This window comes from Miniopterus schreibersii, assembly GCF_964146895.1.
Source record: "Miniopterus schreibersii genome assembly, chromosome: 9".
Taxonomy (NCBI): Eukaryota; Metazoa; Chordata; class Mammalia; order Chiroptera; family Miniopteridae; genus Miniopterus; species Miniopterus schreibersii.
In genome coordinates, this window is record NC_138118.1 from 36,066,335 (window position 1) to 36,086,795 (window position 20,461).

Here is a 20,461-nt window from a genome sequence, read left to right on the forward strand (position 1 = left end):
CATGCCCGGCCAGGCCATATGATTTTTAAATAAGAAAATTTATTGATATCTCCGTGAAGTGCACTATCAATGTCAGGTGTTACTTTCATGTGTAAAAATAGCCTACTAGGTACTTATACTTTATAGTGGTGTAATAATTTAAAACAAGACTTTAGGATATAAATTTGTGAGATAATTTTTCAATTTATGTGTACTTAATTTGGACTTTTCTAGAAAATCATTTGAAGGTCATACTTATGATAGAATTAAAAATAAAAGTAAAATAAATCAGCTATTTCTGCAATATAAAATGATTGGGAAATATAGAAACATAAAGGAAAATATATAAAAATATTTTCATGCTATTTTGGTAAATTTCCTTAAAGTTTTTTTTTTTTTTTTAATTTAAGAATTTTGTATGGAAATAATTACATATTTCTCTTCTTCCCACTTTCCCTTCCTCCAAAAACTTGGACCCTTAAAAAAATTGGAGGTGTGGTAGTCTAGTGGGTAAGTGAGGGGACTCTGGATTCTAATCCAGGCTCAGCCACTTTCTAGCTGTGTTTGCTTGGACAATTACTTCTTGTATCTATAAAATGATGATCACAGTCATACTTAGCTCATAGGATTGACATGCAAGGCCTTAGAACAGTTCTTGGCACTCAGTAAAGTTCTTTCCTATGTTTATTAAAATCCTTGAGTGTACTATATTTAATGACAACATTTCATCATATAATACTATAATAGACATTTATTTCGCTAACTGGTTTTCCTTATTATAAATAACACTGTGATGAACATCCTTGAATATAAATTAATATCTTTGCTAATTTTTTTCTTTAAGATACATCCTAGATGTGGAATCATTTGATACATCTAGCCAATTATGGAAATATTTTAATAGTCGGAGAAAGTTACTCTCTGTATCCTCTCTAAAACTCAATATTATTTTACAGTTTGCTACCAGTTTTTGTACAGCCCATTTCTTTACATTTTTAAATGTGACGCGAAAATTAAGTGAAATTCAAATTTTAGTGTCTATAAATAAAGGTTTATTGGAATGCAGCGGTGCTCATTGTTTTCAGTCTTGCCTATGGCTGCAGAGTTGGGTAGTTTTGAAGTTTGCAAACCTATATTTTAGGGCACTGACCAAAATTCAAATTCAAATTTATTTTAATTTTTTTGTCTTTGAGTAGGGAGGTCCGATATCCAAATATTTAAATGTGGGCTTTAGAGTCTAACTGCCTGTGCTTCCAGGCTCTGCTTGAGAAGCAGCAGGTAACCTGGGTAAGTAACTTAGCTTCTCTGTGCCAGAGTTTTTTCATCTGTCAAATGAGCATAACAACAATCTTTTTTGAAGCCCTTTCTATCTCATAGTAACTGAATATTTGTTGTCATTAATTGGTATATGGTTAACAGATTGAGTTGGCAGGCTTTTGAGAAAAGAGATTGGTTGGAAAATGACTAAGTCTAAAATCACCTGTATTTTAGAAATATAGATGAGTTTGGTCTTTTGTTTCCTTAATTGCTTTTACTGGGACTTCTTCCAAATAAAAATGCATCCATTGATGTTGGGACATTTAGGTTCTCTTAAATGTGCTTAGAAAGCTGGAACGAGGGCAAAATAATGGTCTGGCTGTGTCCTGCAGAGGATAGGTGGTTGGTTTTTGTCCTGCCCAGTTGGCAGGAGGAGAGGAGAACAGCTGGAGTACCAAAGCATGCTGTCTTGGCTGTGACCATGAAGGTGGGCTTTTGGGGGAGATTAGGTTTTGTGGCCCTTTCTGCTTCACTCATAGACAGTATTTGAGCCATTATGTGCACCTGTTTTACAAAGTTGCAGATTTTTGCCACTAAGTTACTAGAAGAAGACAATCTTATGCCTTACCTATGGTAAAATTGTGAAGATTCAAAATGTGTGGTCATTTGGCTTTCTCAAAAGTACATTTCATAGGTCAAAGTGGGTAGTGGCTAGATGGATCACCTGTTGTAGAAACCTGACCAGGCAGCACCAGGCCTAGTCCAGAAGATGAATCAGCAGGTGTGAGCCCTGCTTACTATGTCTAATCCTGTGAAGGTGGGGACAGAGCCCCAGTTCATTAGGTACAATAAGGATATTCTCTTGTTATTTAAATATACTCTCCAGCAGGGTCTGATTTCTGCAATGGAATAAGCATAGTCTTTAAAACTTAAAAAAACACACCAATATATACTTGGGCTTCCTCATTATGTAATCTTCTACAAACAAAAACCACGCAACATAAACACACCAGATGAAGCCAGTTAAGTTTGTGTTCACTCCCACAATTTAAAAAATGGCAGAAAGTTTAGGAAATGAAATTTGATGTTGCAAAGGGAAGAAAGTGAACCTGGGAACCACCTTTTGAAAGTGATGCCAGAAGAAGCTGTCACACAGAGATTTATTCCTGCCTGTCTTGAAAGAAAGAAAGAGCAGGCTCTGAGTCCTCCCACTGACCCTGGGCTGGGGTAGATCTCCAGGTAGGTCTCATTGGTGGATGCAGCAGGCTGCAGTAACCTGGACATTGGCCTGTGGAAAGACATTTCACTGTTTCTGTTAAACTGTTGGTTGTTGATCTTATTGTGGAATCTTAACTGCTCAGGTCTGTATGTGCAAAGTAAGGAAGAGAGACTCTGCATTCTTTGCTTACAAAAGACTAAAATTGAGTTCTCAAAGAAATCTCTAATACCTAAATGTTCATGAGCTTGTTATTCACAGATAGGCATAAATACACTACTAGGCAGAAGGAAAAAATATTTTATCCTCCTGAGAATTTATTGTACTGCCTTTGATGTCACTAATTAACGCACTCTGTGTAAGCAGCAACTAGTAACTAAAGCAGGCTAAGAGAAGAATCTGTGGTATTTCAGAATTCTTAATTCATGGAAGGGTCTTTCTAAGCTCATGGAAAATAAGGACTATCTCTTCTTCCCTTTTACAGGAAAACCTGCAGGGACCCTCAGGGTCCTGTTTCCTCTTTTTTTTTTCTTTTGAAAGTTGGTTAGTGTGGTTGGGTTTGTGTTTGGACTTAAATGATCTAGTGTGTTGGGTAATGTTTGAACAAGCCAGAGTAACTCATTGCTGTCCATGTCATCAATGCCCAGAAGCATCCTCTCAGGGGTGAGAGTAGGGATGGGGACAGGGTTGTAGAGCTCTGATTTTTGAGGGTTCAGAGGCACAAGGAAAGTAAATGGAAACCCTATAGACCACAGGGTGCATGCCTGGTGAGGCCTCAGACAAGCAGATAGTGTTATCAGTTCCTGATTTTCCAGATGGGCTAGGAGGGGAGCCCTCATTGTATTATCTTTTTAAAAAAGGCGGGAGGCTGCGTGCTCTGCATACTGTCACAGCTCTCTGCTGCAGTGGAGGGGTTACAGCCATTTCAGGTTTTACATTTTAGCTTATCAAAATTCTCATCTTGCTTTCTCTGCCTACTCTCTCCTATCCCAGGGAACCCATTTTCAAGTTGAATGGAGCTCTGTAAGCTGAGTAGTGGGGGAGTGAGGCAAGAAATTAGCCATGGGTTGAACACTAACCTGCACTTTGGAGCAAATAGTTTCTGGTGAAGGGCCAGTGGGATGTTAGCCTAGACCATGTTTTATTCTTTGGCAGAAGAACCCTAGAAGTGCTAAAATAACTAAGATAAGACTGATAGAGGGCTTTTTTTTTTTTCCTTTTACCTCTGTATCTCATGGTTTATGAAAGTAGGAAGAGACAGCTACTCTGTAATCTTTGAGTGAAGGTTTCCACTTGAATTCCTTCAAAGTTTCATGTCCAGCTGCAGCCCTCTCATGTTGTAGGCCCCTCTGTGTGGTTTAAAGGTTGCAGACAAAGCACAGTGCTTTTTTTTTCTTACACATCTGGACTACTCCCTCAGTCATCAGTCATTGTTAATGGGAGATGTATTTGTAGCTTCAGAAGGGCAATGTCTCACCCCAAGGGCACTGGAAATGTTCTTAGAGAAGGCATTGTTTGCTGTCTCCCTTTGGAAGCCAAGATCTAGACTGTTTTGGGAGCAGCCCCTGGTTTAGGCATAACTGCAATCTAGATGGAAACAGTCAAGATTCTACTTCTAAAAACCACAGGAACTGCCCTAGCTGGTTTGGCTCAGTGGTTAGAGTGTCAGTCTGTGGACTGAAGAGTTCCTGGTTCAGGTCCGGCCAAGGACACCTACCTCGTGTGCAGGCTTGATCCCAGCCCTGATCAGGGCTCATGCAGAAGGCAACCAATAGATATGTCTCTCTCACATTGATGTTTCTTTCTCTTTTTCTTTCTCTTTTTCTCTCTCTCACTCTCTCTGAAAAGCAATGGAAAAAATATTCTAGGGTGAGGATAAATAAATAAATAAATACCACAGGAACTTTATTTATTCCCCCTTCCTAGCACATTGTATGCGGGAAACGTATTTATACGTTTTACGTTGACTGGTAGTAGAGCGCACGATAAAAACTACCCGCAAACGATGTGCTAGTATAATTCTACAATGTGTATGAATATTCTTAGCCTCTCCTTTTTTTTCACTCCTGATTTCTGTTTGGTCAAAGTTATGAGAATTCTGAATCAGGGAGGCGAGAACTTGGATTCCATTGTTTTTTCCCAAAGAACATCAAAATGTAAATAACCAAAGAAATAAAAGCTAACAAGATGCAACAAATGAATAATAGGAAAAAATGAAAGTATGCTCTTTGCAAGCACAGCGAGGCAGTTTCCTGGGAGGAAAGCAGAAAAAGATGCTCCATTTTTTGCTCAGAACAGGAAGGTGGGGCTTCAGGCTTGTGGGATCACATTAAGAACTGGAGTAATACTCAGCAGCTGTTGGCTGAGCCTCAGTGTGCTGTTGGGCAGGGGTGCAGCCCTGTGTAGGGCAAATGTGTGTCTTCATGCCTGTGCGGATAGGATGCTCTATGGTACTGAGATCCTGAGGTTGGATGTCTTATCATAGATTTGCCATTTGTCCTGGGTGCTTTCCAGGATTGGGTGTATGTTGAAAATGTCTGTGCATAAATATGTAATTACTCTTTTTTCTTTTATTGGTGGTAGCTGTGGGGGTGGAGTCTGGGAATTCAGACTACTTCAGGTGTCATCTACAAACCTGGCCAGGAACAGACCTCTTATCCTGTTAACAGGACTGTGTGGCTTCAGTAAGACATGGGCATTCTTCTTGCATCACCTACTTGCTTGGAATGTAGTTACTTGTTTCTGATCTGGAAACTGGACCTAACACCTTGCCCTACCACAGCCTTGGGTTGTTGTGAGGAAGTGAAATGATATAAATGACAAAAGTTTCCATATTGGTAAAGGGTTGTTTGTTTATTTCAGGGGGGAGTGCGATGATGTTTGCTGGTGAGGGATCATGAATAGTCATCTGCATATTGATAGTCTCAGACCTTTGCTTTAATGTGTTTGAAGATGACTTTATATCATTCAGTTTGGAAATGATTAGGTTTCACAAACTCAGACCTTCCTAAACATGGAAATATTATTTTCTCATTAGAATCTCATTCTGCTAGAAACCTGAGTATCCAGTCCCACGCTCCCACCCCTCTTAACATTTTGTTGCCTTCTCCTCACCCCCATTCTACCTTCATTTTGGCTCACCGAAATCTGAGTGCCACTTTTCTGGGAAAGCCTCATATTCTGACTTCAGTTTTGTAATTTAATGATGGAGAGTTTCCTTAGTAAACCAAATTTAGAGTCCTAGAATGCTTATCTTATATCCAGACCTTGAACATGAAAGGCATTTTATACCCACAATTGTTCATTTAATGAGCAATTGCAGAGTGCAGGCCGGTTAAGGGATTGAGCTATATGCACTATTATTGCAAGAAGTATTCCGAAATACCAGAAATAGGACGTAAGCTCTGATCAGGGAGACTGCGAGCACAATTACCTTCTTTTCAAATCCTTCTGTGACACTGCGGGAGGAAAAAGGACTTTGAAACTTGAAAGGAAAGAGCTTGCTTTCAACCTCAAAAGCTAGGAGGAAAGGGCTCTGAAATTTGCTCAGAATTCCCAATTCACCATTAGCCTGTTTCTTCCTTTAGCCTCAAGGCATTCTCTGCTTTTTGAAAAGATGTTAAGAAATTCAGTCACAATAGAGAGCCTAGTTTTGAACATGTTTCACTTGGTCCATTGAGGTCTGGGCTCCAGCCTTTGTGTGGGGTGAATTGAGCTGAGCGGTTAGCTGGTTGGAGAGAGGTGAATGAGGAGTCTCTGTGCAGTCACAAATTCTGGCAAAGAAAAAAGCTCCCCCCTTCCTTTCTTTTACAATATGCATTCCTGTAATACCCGGCTAGTGGCGATATATGGAGTTGAGCCTGTTCTTAAGTCAATACAGAGTACTTGGTTTATAGCAACTCTTGTTAAGTTTGTCTTGTAATTGAAGCTGTTGTTGACCTTGCTTGGGGACCATTTGTAAAACCGTTTATTTAGCATAAACTGAAATAATAAACCCTCCTTCTCTTGCGCTGATTGTGATAGGGTGACATTAGTTTGATTTAATGATTAGCCGCCTGACCCTTCTCCTGGAGTGAATGGCTTGAATAGAGAGAGTTCACTCAGAAGCACTCAGAAAGAATACTAATGAGCTTGTTAAATTTAGAATGGCTCCAACCACTTTTAATTCCTCTAATGGGAGAAGCACTGCCTGGGAGAGGCAAAGAAGAGGGGAGGCAGGGAGACACCAAATGTTTCTAGAGGGTCTGTACAGTTAAGAGAACGCCCACCAAGAGAAGTTTGCAGAAAGTAGCTAGCCAGAGCCTGGGGACTAGGTTGTAAGTATTGTCTCTTTTCTTACACTCTGTCTTCTACATCTTGGGGAAAGAAAGGAGTAATGGTGTTAAAATGGGATTTAAGGGCACGGCTTAAAATCCATCTTAATTTTAAAAAATGGTAAACACCTGTACAGTGAGCTCCTTCCTAGTCAGCTAATTTTGTTAGGGTGACAGGACGTGTCCCTAGTTAGTGATGCAGAGCAGGGTTTTATTTTCATATTGGAAGGATCCTTTGATACTTTTAGGCAAATAGACACTTGTTTCCTGGGTTGCAGTGAGAAATTGTCAGGAATTTGTGAGGAAATGCATGGGAAGAGTGTGTGTTCCAGTTCTACTTCATGCAATAGGATTACTTTCTTTTTAATCTTTGTTGTAAATAGTCTAAGCAGTGTTTTCAATGAAGCAACTTTTGAGTTCTCAGTTTATGGCATTGAGTGTCTGGCTTGATGTCAATTGCCTTTGGATGAATTTGGAAAATCTGGGGCAATTTCTAAAATGTGATGTTTGGGTAGCTCTTCATTTGGGGCAGGAATTCGGTAACTTCCACTTAAGCATGGGTATACAGAAAGAAGGAGGTACAGGGTTGGGATTATGATGACAGTATTTGAAATAATTTTTTCCTGAAACTTTTTAGTGAACTGCATATTTTGGTATGACTCCTGAGCATGCAGCAGTTTTAACCGAGAAGCCGAATAGCCGCCTTGTATTTGGCTGTTAAAGTCCATTGGCAGATGATCCTGTAGTAGTGGGCCATTTGCTTACATTTTTGCAGCCGACTTCTGCTTGTTGCCATGGTGGACAGTATGTTTCTGTCAATAATTTGGCCTGGACTAGCTGTCTGCACTGACTCTCATACTTTATTGAACAACTTGGTTCAACTGAACAAGATTAGACAGCTTCGTCTTTTGGCTTGCTGAAGTGGTTGCTAAATTTATAAGAGTAGGCAGGAATATTGCTTGGAAGGTTTCCCTTTCACTGTGGAGAGTGTGCTTTTAAGCTCCATAGCTGTTTGTATTCTGGAGCATATGTACTGTCAAGATTTTATCTGAATGCCCATCAGAAGCAACTCAGTGCATGAAGTAAACTTCATGAAATATTTGTCTGCTGGAATGTTTTGGAGAGGGAGGGTAGGTAAAATTGTGGTAGCCTTAACTATTTTAAAAGTATGATGAAAGTTTCCACATTAAAAAAAATTCTTGCCTGCATTTTTTTTACTTTACTAAAGGAATTAGTTATTTTTTTCTGTGTTAAATATTTGAACTTTGCTTTTTTCTTTTTATAACTTTAATATTCACACATGTTGGCTTAACTCTCATTAAGAAAATTTATTTTTATAAAGTTCAGTACTTGTGGAAAAAGAATCATTTAGCTAAAACAACACCCTTATTTTCACTCTCCCCAACTTCCATCTCCCTGGAGGCTGGGGGCAGGTGGGAGGACTCTAAACAGACCATGCCAATTTTTTAATTATTCATGAAGTTGGATTAAAATACTCATTATAAAGGCATGGCTTCTAAGAGAAACTCCCTCAATTTAGCTATACAGTTTTAAGAGAAGAAGAGTTAATTTCTTCCAGGAAGACTAAGTGAAGGGAATCCTGTTTTAAACCTGGAAGAGATTAGTAGAGGTTGGTTCTTCATCTTTCCCAGAGAATGCTAATTACGAATTATAGCCCCTCTTGGTAAGGGTTCCGTAGCTTTCCAAATGAGCGTCCATTCTATAGCATTTGCACTTCAGTGCTGCAAGTTCAGGTTGTAAGTTGAAATAAAGATTTTATACAGGCATAAATTAGTGGAAAATATGACTGGCCATTTGTAAGTTACAGAAATTTTTATAAAACTGACTAAGAGTTTTAGTGTTTTTGACACCCTTTTGCTTTTACATAACTGTAAGCCCTTATTCTATAGCTTGCAACTTTACTGCTAATAAATTACAAGGGTAGACTAGTGCCTAAAAGTATTAATCAGAATGAAAATAAAAATGTAGGATTTTTTTTTTTTTTTTTTTTTGGTAGTTTGTTTTTAAATTAGCAACAGCATAGTTTGAATTGCTTCTGTAAAGGTCATTGTGTGAAAATGTGGTATTACACCAAGTTTTTTAGTAGTTATTTGATAGATTAAACTCATAATTTATCCCATAATTACAAGGTTTAGGGTGAGGATCTGCACAAAATAATATTTCACAGTTACCCCGTAGTAGTCAGCAAATTCACCAACAACTAAAAGGTACCTCATGATTATACTGTTTTGCAAGTCATTTGCTATGCTGAAAAAAAATGCATTGCCTATTTCTTAAAGTCCTAGACATAGGCAGAAAGAGTACAAAACAGTAGTCATTTCTTTAGTTTGTATTGTCGTGCTTATCTTTGTATAGTTATACTTCCTTCTGACTTTGTTTAAACAACTACCAGACTGCTAAAGCTTACTATTTCTGGTTTTCAGGTGCTCTCACCTAGACATATCTGCTTTATGGAATACTTTGAAGATAAGTTTGTATATTGGGATGTGTTCAAAATCTGTCCATGTAAATTTACAAAGATATTCTTATTTATACTCCATTGTAGTTTCTTTCTTCCTCCTCTTCCTCTTTCTTCTTCTTTCTTCTTTTTTTTAAGATCAGCAGTTTTCAGGTTAGATACCTAAGCAGTGCCTGAACAATTTTGTTTCCATCAGCACTTACCTGTCAGAGGACAGTCTGTTGGTTAAATGCAGAGCTTGTTTGGCGTATGTAGTTTTTTAGAGTATGTGTATGATTCTAACAGATGAATTGGTTCACTTGTTGTGGGGTGAGATCTCCAGTCTGGTTTAATTTAATGCATTGTTTCTTTGATCTACTATTATAGAAAGGTCATCCAGTCACATTTACAGAGAACCATACTGGATAGATGGAAAGTTCTTACAGATCAAAGGAAAACAGAAGTATTAGGGAGCCGGGATATACATATATATATATATATATGGCTCTTTCTTACATGTTTAAAGCAATGTCTGGACCCCACCAGAGTATGTACATATATCAGCATAATGGATGCCTTCCTCACCCCCAGAGCCATCTCACCCTTGAACTTTCACCTTCATACCTTTTTCCTTCTAGTTATTAGCTCTGCTCCATGGTCTGAAGTGTCATGCAAGGGGCTCTGGAGCTTTCCATGATTGGCACCTTTATCCTTCGTAACCAGTGGATTTTCTGTGCCATTTCTGGCTCTGTTAAATCTCTCATTGGGTTACAAATCTGACTTAAAAAACTAAAACACAAAAATGTCTGGATCACTTTCTAACAGATCATCCTCTGAGGAACACCCAGAACCTCAGTGGGTGACCAAGCCCCTGTTATCCCAGAGGCCCAGCTTCCTCAGACAGATGAGGGGAAGCTGTACACTTACAGCCCTAGGCTGGCAAAATGTCCAGCTCAGTGGGACTTGCAGGGGCATTGGCAAGTCCCTGAGGAAGAGCCTTTTTCCTCCTAGTTATCAGCTCTGTCCTATGGTCTGAAGTGTCATGCAAGGGGCTCTGGAGCTTTCCATGATCTGCACTAGCAGATTTAGCTGTGAGTTTATGATGATAATTTGCTGACTCTCCCTACATCTCAATTTAATTTCAGGATAACCTCCATCCTTCCATTTGTATTTTGGACCCTCATTCATAAGCAATTTTGTCTGAAGAACATCTGATCATGGTGTAGCTTTCAAAGTTGCCAGAATGAGAAAGTGGCTTCTTTTTTGGAGGAAGACCTAAGTGATGACTATTTTTGAATTGCTCCTTAAAATAGTCACAGAGCTTTTATGTTCCTTCTTTCTTTAGAGGATGAAAGTCCTGGACAGACCTATCACAGAGAGAGAAGAAACGCAGTCACCATGCAGCCACAGAGTGTCCAGGGGCTTGGCAAGATCAGTGAGGAGCCTGCAACATCTAGTGATGAGAGGGGTTCGCTGATCAAGAAGGAGATTCATGGGTCTCTGCCCCACCTGGCGGAGCCCTCTGTCCCGTACCGTGGGGCCGTGTTCGCCATGGACCCCAGGAATGGTTACATGGAACCGCACTACCGTAAGTGGGTCCTGCCTTACAGCATGTGTTCCAGAGCCATGGAGGCTCTGTGTATGTGCATGCAAATGCACTTTATGAATTATTTGACTTACATTAATTTATACAAATGTTTAATTAACTGTCTACTTTTCTTCTTACTTCTCCCACATCCTGTCCATTCTTTTTAGGGAGTGCCATTTCCTTATATCCCGAAGTAATTTCAGGCTTCTGTGGGGTGGCTTTCAGGGAGGTGTCCATCTGTGTCTCACTCACATGGACCTTTCCTGGGAACTGGAACCAGATTTCCTTTCCCCAACTACACACTGTAAGAGGAGAATTGGTTGATGGGGGAATTGTTAAAGTGGATGCATTAACTAAAATCTTTAACAGCAACAATTCCCATTTTCAGTGAATTTTTGCTTAATTGTTGAGGAACAAACCACTTTCAACAAATCAGTGCTAAATTCTTTAACATAGAAGATTTTTGTACATGTTCTACTTTCTTCACTAATAAGTCTACCAGAAACATAGACAGTTCCCTTTTTCAGCAATAATAAAGTTTAGGAAATCAACTAGGACTCTGAATACAGATATACAGTGGTTTTCTCTAAAGGCAGAATATAAAGAAAAATACTGTGTTGAGTTTATTTCTGGACTGTTTCTAGTTAAAAAATGTAATTTGGTTGTGGAGTAATGAAGTTTGTATTGAGGTGCCAAAGCTTTTAGCTCTTGATTACAGATTTATCACCTTGCCAGGATACAGACTTGCCATTTAACCTTCCCGGCTCCAATTCCAGATGATCTACTGAGCTCCAGAGTGGGGGACTGGTTCTTGTTTCCCCTTTTCCACATCATTCAGAAGTTTTAGTGTTTTAAGGCAAAAGGTCATTAGCCAGATGACTGATTATTGAGGACAGCTGATTAGTGCATGTTTCCTTGCTCAAGAAAGTGTCCAGGATAAAAGCTAATTCCATCTCTTTATTAGTTGGCTTGCAGCACAGGGGGACAGTCCCTCATCAGGGTACAGATCAAAGGGCCTCCCACAGTCTGAAGTCTCAGCAGCTGCTCCCCCAAAATACTGTTGGTAAAGATTGAAGATACATTATTTTTTAAGTGGAGAGATAATTAAAAAAAAAAAGTAATCAGAAGTGTGGAAGAAAAGATTTTATGGATTCTTATAAAGTTTACAACTTCTCAATTTAAAAAGTGCTTATCAGTCCTATTGCTGCAGTTTTTATGTCCACAGCTGCAGAAATAAGGAGGAGGTGTGTTGTGCATGTTCCTGTCCTTCCCTCATTAAAGGGTCATTTTATTTTATTTTATTTTAATTTTATTTTATTTTAGAAAGGAGAGTTTAAAATAGTGTTGGTAGGGTTTTTCTCTGAGCACATTCCTGTTTTCTACATTGTTTTTTATTTATTTATGGGTCTCTGTTAGAGATCATCCATGCAGAAAGTGTGAGGGAATCTACATACTTTCTACCTATATTAATTTTCCCTGGTAGTGCACTTAACTAAAAAAAATTTGTCGAGATTATTAGCCATAAGCTCCTTGCATTGTTTTTATCCTTATATGTGAATGAAACTTTTCCCATTGTATACATATTTATGTTTTATTTTCTATTCTAGATACCCTCCAATTAGTGAGGTATTAATTGGCCAGGACAGCTAAGAAAACTTCTTTTTTGGCTGATGGAAGTAGGCAGATGACCGTTAACTTGCTCTGTGCCATTCAACTTGCAGCTTGCTCTTGATCTATTTGTTCTAACAGTTTGCCCATTGAATCCTCTCCTTGTCATTTGAGGGTCTGGGGACTCTCTGCATACCAGAGACTCTCTCTCTCCTTCTCTCGGTGATCTGTGTGTGCAACCCACCTCCTGGGCCTCCAGTGGAATATTAACTAGCATTGGGCACTGGAGAGCTCTTAGTGGGGCTTGGAACAGTTCATTGTCACTCTGTTTAGAGGGCATAGCACCAATAGGTTAGTTATTCTTAAGCTTTTCCCACAGTATTGTTCAAATTACTATTAAAATTACATGATAACTTACAAACACATGTTATTTTGACCCACTGTTCCAATGTACTCCCTAAATTGGTAAAAAATAAATGATATCATTACATATATTATATGGACCGGGAGTCCTAGAGATTACACAGATTGGCTTAACACTCAGAGGATTTGAGTTTAAGTACCAGCTTTGCCACTCACTGGCTCTGTGACCTTGGCCAAGTGTGCTAACTCCTCTAAGAATCATTTCCTAACTGTTGAGTGGGGGTGATACATGACTGCCTGCCCCATGGTGTTCTCTTGAGAAATAAGTGAGCCAGTGCAAATAAAGTATTTAATAAAATCACGGGCTCATGGTAAGTGCCTCAAAAGTATTATATAGCTTTTCTCTGGCTCCTCTTCTTCCTCCTCATATTTCTATTTCCTCCCTTTTTTTTCATGTTCCATCATCATCATCATCATCTTCATCTGTATGTGATGAATTCATTCTCCAAACCAAGTTATTTTTGTTCATGCTGCAGTTGTGTTTGGTTAAGGGTAGACTGGCTTTTCCCTCCAAGACCTGTTCACTTGCCTGCCTGAGGTCAATTTCTCCTAGAAACACCGATTACAGATGAAATGATTGTTTTATAAACCTTAGGAAAAGGGTTGGTGTGGTCAGAAACTGTGCTCTGTGGCTTTCTGAACATAACCATTTTTCATGGAATGATAGTGGATTGATTATATTTTTTTCCTATTTTTTAAGTAAAGAAATTTTAAAGCTTTTAAATGAGTTTGAAAAGTTTTAACATTTTAAATTCTTGACAGAAAGCATTTTATGTAACAAATACAAACTTAATACATGTGGAAAACAAAAGGTTCAATATTTTTTTTATATATTAAATAATTTAAAGATGTCCTAAACTAAGTCTCAAAGAGTGAGATAGGATGTCACTTTACTTTTTTGGCTTATTTAATCTTCTAGTATAAAAAGTATCTTTTAGGTACTTTGTAATAAAATTTATTAGATTTTACCTGGATCGAATTATCCAGGTAATGATAATAACTGATGTGATGTTAAAGTTGATACATCATATCTTCTAAGAATTTTTTAGTGTATGAGAAAAGTACCACCTTTTAAAAACGAGATGTAAGCCCTGGCTGGGAGGTTCAGTTGGTTAGTGTGTCCTCTTGTACACCAAAAGGTTGCTGTTTAGATTCCCTGTCAGGGCACATACCTAGATTGTGGGTTTGATCCCTGGTCAGTTTGTGTACTGGAGGCAACTGATAGATGTTTCTCTCTCTCTCTCTCTCTCTCTCTCTCTCTCTTTCCCTTCCTCTGTCTCTAAAAATCAGTAAAAGCATATTCTTGGGTGAGGGTAGACATCTGTAATATTTTGAACAATAATAATAATAATAATGGAAGAAGAAAACTATGCAAGACAAAACTCATTCAAATTAAATTAAATTAGCACGCTGCCATCACCATCATGCTCGGCGCTGGTCTCCACCGATGCACCTAGCAACAACTGCAGTCACCCACGCCAGCCCTCCAGGCCTCCTGCACCCTGCTCCGCCCCCGACCCCGCCACAGCTATCCAGTCAGTTCTATGCTACTTCCATGGGTCACATGAGACAGATGAGGAATTTGATGCTCGCTGGTGACATACTTCAACAAACCAGATATTAATACCTGGGAATTGCGTAAAGGTATGAACACACTTGTTGGCTATGATCTGGTTCCAGTACCCAAAATCATTGATGCTGCTTTGCGGGCATGCAGACGGTTAAGTGACTTTGCTAGTGCTGTTTGCATCCTAGAGGTTGTTAAGGACAAAGCAGGACCTCATAAGGAAATCTACCCTTATGTCATCCAGGAACTTAGACCAACTTTAAATGAACTGGGAATCTCCATTCCAGAAGAACTGGGCCTTGACAAAGCATAAACCCCCATCAATAGGCTTCCCAAGGATTTACTGATAATGCTACTTGAATGTAAACAATCACCTGGAAATACTGACAATAACATATTACCTTATTTGAACAAGTTTCCCTTTATTGAGTACCAAACCATGTAATGTTAACTTGAACTTTAATAAAAAGGAAATGAGTTTGAACTTAAATAAAAAAAATAAATAAATTAAGTTAAAGTGAAACATTAAAGTTTGATCATGTTTCTTTTCCTTGTAATAGTCCTGCTGCATTGTCACTTACACAAGTTCATTGCAGATCTTCAGCAGCTCAAGGTTCAGGAACACCTATTTAGGCCATTCCCTTTTCCTTTGAGTCCTGTGCCAGCTCCACCAGGCTGTGGGAGAGAAAATACTCTTTTAATACAGTGTAGCCGAATATCTGACCACTCACAATAATTCCTTCATTTCTCTGTGGTTGGAAAATGCAGACTTTCCAAGATGCCTAATTTGTGCTTCTATATATACTAACTTTGTATTTCTAACGTGTGGGCAGGCTTCCTGTAAGACTGGAAAAAGGGAAATCTTTTTTCCCCCTCAGAAGGACATCTGTAAAATTTTTATTGCACCAAACTTTATTATACTGTACTTGGGTATGCAATGTTGCATCTTCACAAATTGCACTTAGGTAGGAATCAAAGTATTTTAGGTTTTGTGAGTTTGACTTAAAAAAAAAAAGAAAACCCAGGGATAGTGGATACTTCAAACATTTGCAACATATGTTTGGAATAAAATCCTCACGGTGCATTGGGGGGTTATTCTCTCAGGAAGGGAACTGTGGATGGGCTGTATATCAAGGCCAGAAAGTAGATGTTCAGGCTGCATGGCTGAGACATGGTGTGGTGCTGACAGGCTCACTGCCACAGGATCACTAGCGCTTGATAATTGGGGAGAGCATGGGATGGGGGCTGGATTTGTGGGACCTGACCTACTTGTATTGGAATCAGGATAAGGACCCCCATCTCCTTCCCAGGGATTTCTCAGCAGTTTTATTCTCTTCCTGTTCTATCTGTAGCTAGATATTTCAAATCACCATATCCTCTGCTTTTACTTACTGCCATGAATTTATTCTTTTATAAACTTGCAAGGCAGGTGACATAATAGTAAAGCATTCCTGTACTCTGGGTGACACATATGTCTTATTCTCCTCCCTGTTACTGGAAACATGTTTCATTGTCTTCTGTCTTAGTCTTGCTGTGAAGAGTTGAGTTTTCTAATTGTCCCTGCAGAGGTCTTTGTGGGGAGTTTCTTAGATTCATTAGTCATGTCCTATAGGTTCCCTCCTGGTTTTGTTAAAGGGGAAAGAAAGATGCACCTTTTTCTAAAATTTCAGGTCTCTTTTACAGTTTTATAATTGTGTGAAGACTGCTTTCTTCCTGCCCCCAACTGCTCCCAAGCAGTAATTCCTCCTGGAAAATATGATTCATTCTTCCATGTCAATGCTGTGATTGAAAACATACCACTAGTATTCTTCCTTGTTTCCCAGCTCAGATGACAGAACTATTAGTTGCTAATTAGCAAAACCTGAGCAAGTATCCTAACAAAAAGAAAATGAATTTTTAATTGCTTGCATTTATTTTCTGTGGAAAGCTGATGTACTGAGCCCACTTGCATTCTTACATGTTTTTAAAAAATTCATCTGATATTTTTTTTCTACCTATCTGTCTTTATATTAGGTGACTTTCCACACTCCTTAGAAATATACTTTCTAAGTGAATGGAGAAGATGTGTATTTTACATATTTAATAGATGCACCTGCTCACATTTCTCTTACTATCAGAGTGTCATATGGAGACTGAGAGAGGCAGAAATGCCTACAAGGCACAAATGAATAGTTTATGGTTGAGTAAACTGCAAAGGCAGTGACACATCTCTGAGCACACAGCTCCATTCTTACCCAGGCTTTCTTTACACTCTTGGAGAACAGTTGATGAGCCCATCAGGAGTGTTTTGGGCTCTTTTTTTTTCCTTGAACAGTATATTGTTTAACCTGAAAGACTGATGTTGGGTCATACTATGGGGATTTTGCTAGGTATCTTGCTTCCTTGGATGTTAGTCTTGATTTGTAGGGGGAACTGGAGTGGAAAATGCAAACAAGTCTTTGAACATTTGAAAAACTGTTATTTTGAGCTTAAGAATAGCTCCCTGCTTATTCTTGTCTTTCTCTTAGAAATTTGATATCATAATCCAAGCTTTCTTTCAACAACTCTGAGGTAATGTTCAAAGACTAGAAACAGTGAGCCACTTCCATAGATTTTTTAAAAATTATTATTGATTTCAGAGAGAGGAAGGGAGAGGGAGAGAGAGATAGAAACATCACTGATGAGAGAGTCATTGATTGGCTGCCTCCTGCACCCCCCCCTCCCACTGGGGATCAAGCCCCAATTCAGGCATATGCCCTGACTGGGAATCGAACCTTGATCTCCTGGATCTTAGGTCGATGCTCAACTGCTGAGCCACGCTGGCTGGGCCATAGGTTTTTTTTTTTTTTTTTAAAGAGCTATATTGCAAGGTAACTGTAGAAAGTGGTAGAAATTTAGGGATAATTCTTAGGGTTGCAATTTACTCTTGCCAGTGAATGTTGACTACATTTGTGCCTAGTGTTACTGTTATTTTTCATATTGATCTTGGGAGATAGCAAGTGAAATTGGGAACCAAGGGTAAGAAAAGCAATGTAGCATTTGAAAGAAATTATTTTTAAATTATTTTTCAAAATTTATCTTTATTGTTGAAAGTATTATAGATGTCCCCTTTTCCCCCCCATTGATCCCCTCCACCCTGCATCCCCCCAGCCCCTGGCCTTCTCTACACTATTGTATGTGTCCATGGGTTCCGCATATATGCCTGTAAGTTCTTTGATTAATCTCTCCCCACCCCTCCCTTCTCTCTGAGATTCGTCAATGAATTTGGGGGATATATTTACTACAGAGGACAAGTGAGAAGCTTGAAGGCCACTTTAGGAGAGGACTAGAAAGAAAAGGCTAAGGGAGACCATGTTCTATAGAAAATTAGTTGGCTTTTTGGTACACTGGCCCAGCCTTTTCTTTCACTGCTGCCTGACACAGTTCTCCCTGCTGGCAAGTCATGCTCCCTCCGATCAGCTTCTCTGCTCATACTGGTGTTCCTTCTAGAATAATTCTTTGCTTTCTTCCTTACCTTCAAATCCTATTTATTTTTCAAGTCCAATCTAAAGACCATATTTTTGAAAGTTTTCTTTAAGTTCCATCTTACAAGGATATTTTCCTACCCTGACACCAAATAGATGTGTAATTCTCATCTTTAAACACATCATAGCTATGTCCTTGTGTTGTGTATGTACGTTGATCTTTAGATTGTTAAAAGAAAAAACCCACATTCCAGAAGGCATCTTTCATACTAAAAGCCCATGATTCCAAGCTTAGATTTAATACCTGATCTTATTGCAGTTTCAACCGCTCCTAGAAACATAATCTTAATCAACTAGTATGGAATATTCTGGTCAAGCACCAGTAAAGTCATCTGCCCACTCAGTGCCCCATAGAAAGAAGAGACAATCTATGTGGTAGAAACCCTTGCCCTTTTCTTCCCCAAAAGAAAAGGTGTCATGGCCCCAAAATTATCCTTTGTTTTCTTTCACTAATAGCTCCCTAGTCTCCCACCCCTCCCCACCTTTCTTCCTTTAAAATTCTTCCATTTTGTACAACTCCTTGGAGCACCCTTTTAGTTTCTAGATGGGATGCTTCCCAATTCATGAATTGATTGATAAAGCTAATTAGATCTTCAAATTTATTTGGTTGAGTCTTGTTTTTAACAGAATAATGTGGTAGTCCAGGGGCCGTACTGAGCACTTATATATCCACCAGAATTCCTAGGACCAGGTAGGCTCATTGATGCTACCCTCAGGGGAGAGAAGGGCAAGCTGTTAGGTTGCTTGACCTCAGTTACACCAGAGATGAAGTTTATGCAGAACCTGCTAGTCAGAGGTGGCTCCTGGCATTTGAGATGACGCTTCTGCCTCCATTTGACAATTTAGTCATTGTATGCAGCCTATTATCCAAACTTAGTCACTCACTCCTTTTTGAAAGAAGGTAGGATTTATAGTATTGATGACACATTTATGCATTTATAAATTGTACATTTTAAAACATCAAAAATATTTTCATATATATATATAGAGAGAGAGAGAGAGAGAGAGAGATTTAACACTTCTAGGATTCTTACATGTGGTGGACTGTGTTACTTTGGAATAAGTTGGCACTTTACTCAGAGACGTGAATGAGGACCCTCATTTGCAGTACTCTGGGGTTAGTACAGGAGAGCCACCTCTCATATGTTTTGACACCCATGTGAAATTGAACAGGTAGTATTTTTCCTGTAGTTAAGGTGAGCATGATATTTCTTTCCATTTTTCGAAATTTCAGTGAAGATTTGTCTTATCTTCAGTGAAGAAGATTTGTCTTATGTTCAGGCGATTAATGAATTCAGTAATAACTTTTCAACTTGTTAGTGTCCAGGTATGCATATTCATAGGAGACTTCATCGACAAATTGATTTGGGATCATGAATCCAATTGTTTAAATTTTTTATGTAATTCTTTCCCTTTTCTAATTTGGCACCCACTCAATGCAAGTCACAGTTTCTTTTAGTTGCTTATATTTTCTTTTCCTCCCTCTCCTTTCTTCCTTCCTTACTTTGTAGAGTAAACTATGAGAAATACAGCAACTCCTGTTATTTCATAGTCAACTGCTAATAGCTTTCCATCCCATTTTCTAACAGAGGCAGCATTATCCCTGTATCCTTTTTCTTGTATAATTAAAGAATGTTACCTTTGATGTCTTGAAAGCTTCATCTCCTGTCTTGCTTTAGCTTTCTTGATCTGTACTTATAAATTTGTGCTGTATTGTTACACTTCTTAGTGAAAGGGCTACATTTTCTCTCTTTGCGCCTTTCACAGTTTGGCTTAATATAGGGTAACTGATCTAGCATTTTATTGCTCTGTTCTTCCTGTTTCTGATAGAGTTTGGATTCTTGTCACACTCTTTGAAAAGTATTCAACTTCCTCATTCTTGGTAGCTTTTACATTTGGCTCTCTCCTTTGGATCTCTCCTGCAATGAAGACATCTTCCTGATGTCTTCCCTCCTTTTCTGGGTTCCAGGCTTTTTATTAACCTCAGTTTTTGATGTGTTTCTTCCTCTTAGAACAAAATGAGGAAAAAAATCTAGATTCATTCAGCTGTTCATCTGTCAGTCATTGTTAGTTGAGCATGTGCTTACTATTTCCTAAGTGCTCACCACTGTTGGACAGAAAGAGCAAGGCCCCTGCTTCCATGGAACTTCAGGCTGGTGGGACATTGAGACAAGTAGATAATCCAATGCAAAAGTCCACACAAAGGACCAGTCAGAAGAGACAGAAGAAACAGGGTCCTTTGGGAGCAGGTAACTTATATACCTGACTCATTTGATGAGTCCATAAGGCTTCCTGGAGGAAGTGACTCCCTGGCAAAGAGGTAGAGAAAAATGTTTGCAGAGGCCTGGAGGCCAAAGGAAAACCTGACACCTGTGAGGACCTGAGAGGCCTGGTCTTTTTGGTTGGAGGGTGGAGCTCAGGGAAGGGAATGGTAGGAGACTGGATACTTTTCAAAGAGTATAGGCCTGCATGTTTCAGGGGGAGCTGGTCCTCTTCTGCAGCAGTCCAGGGTGATCCCCGAGACTTGTTCCATGGCTTTTGAATGTTTA

The 20,461-nt window shown here is 39.0% G+C and overlaps 1 protein-coding gene and 1 pseudogene across 8 annotated transcripts in view; both read left to right on the forward strand.

The window, feature by feature from the left end:
• Positions 1-20,461, forward strand: part of GLI3 (GLI family zinc finger 3) — a 311,030-nt gene that overhangs the window by 86,003 nt on the left and 204,566 nt on the right. For all 7 annotated transcript variants that reach the window (XM_081147982.1, XM_081147986.1, XM_081147987.1 and 4 more), the window contains one exon: positions 10,569-10,811. In XM_081147982.1, coding sequence (XP_081004108.1) covers positions 10,569-10,811 — 243 coding nt within the window. The remainder of the gene's footprint in view (positions 1-10,568; positions 10,812-20,461) is intronic.
• On the forward strand, positions 14,267-14,838 carry LOC308562167 (cytochrome c oxidase subunit 5A, mitochondrial pseudogene; annotated as a pseudogene). The gene has a single exon. The product of its transcript is annotated as a cytochrome c oxidase subunit 5A, mitochondrial pseudogene (transcript).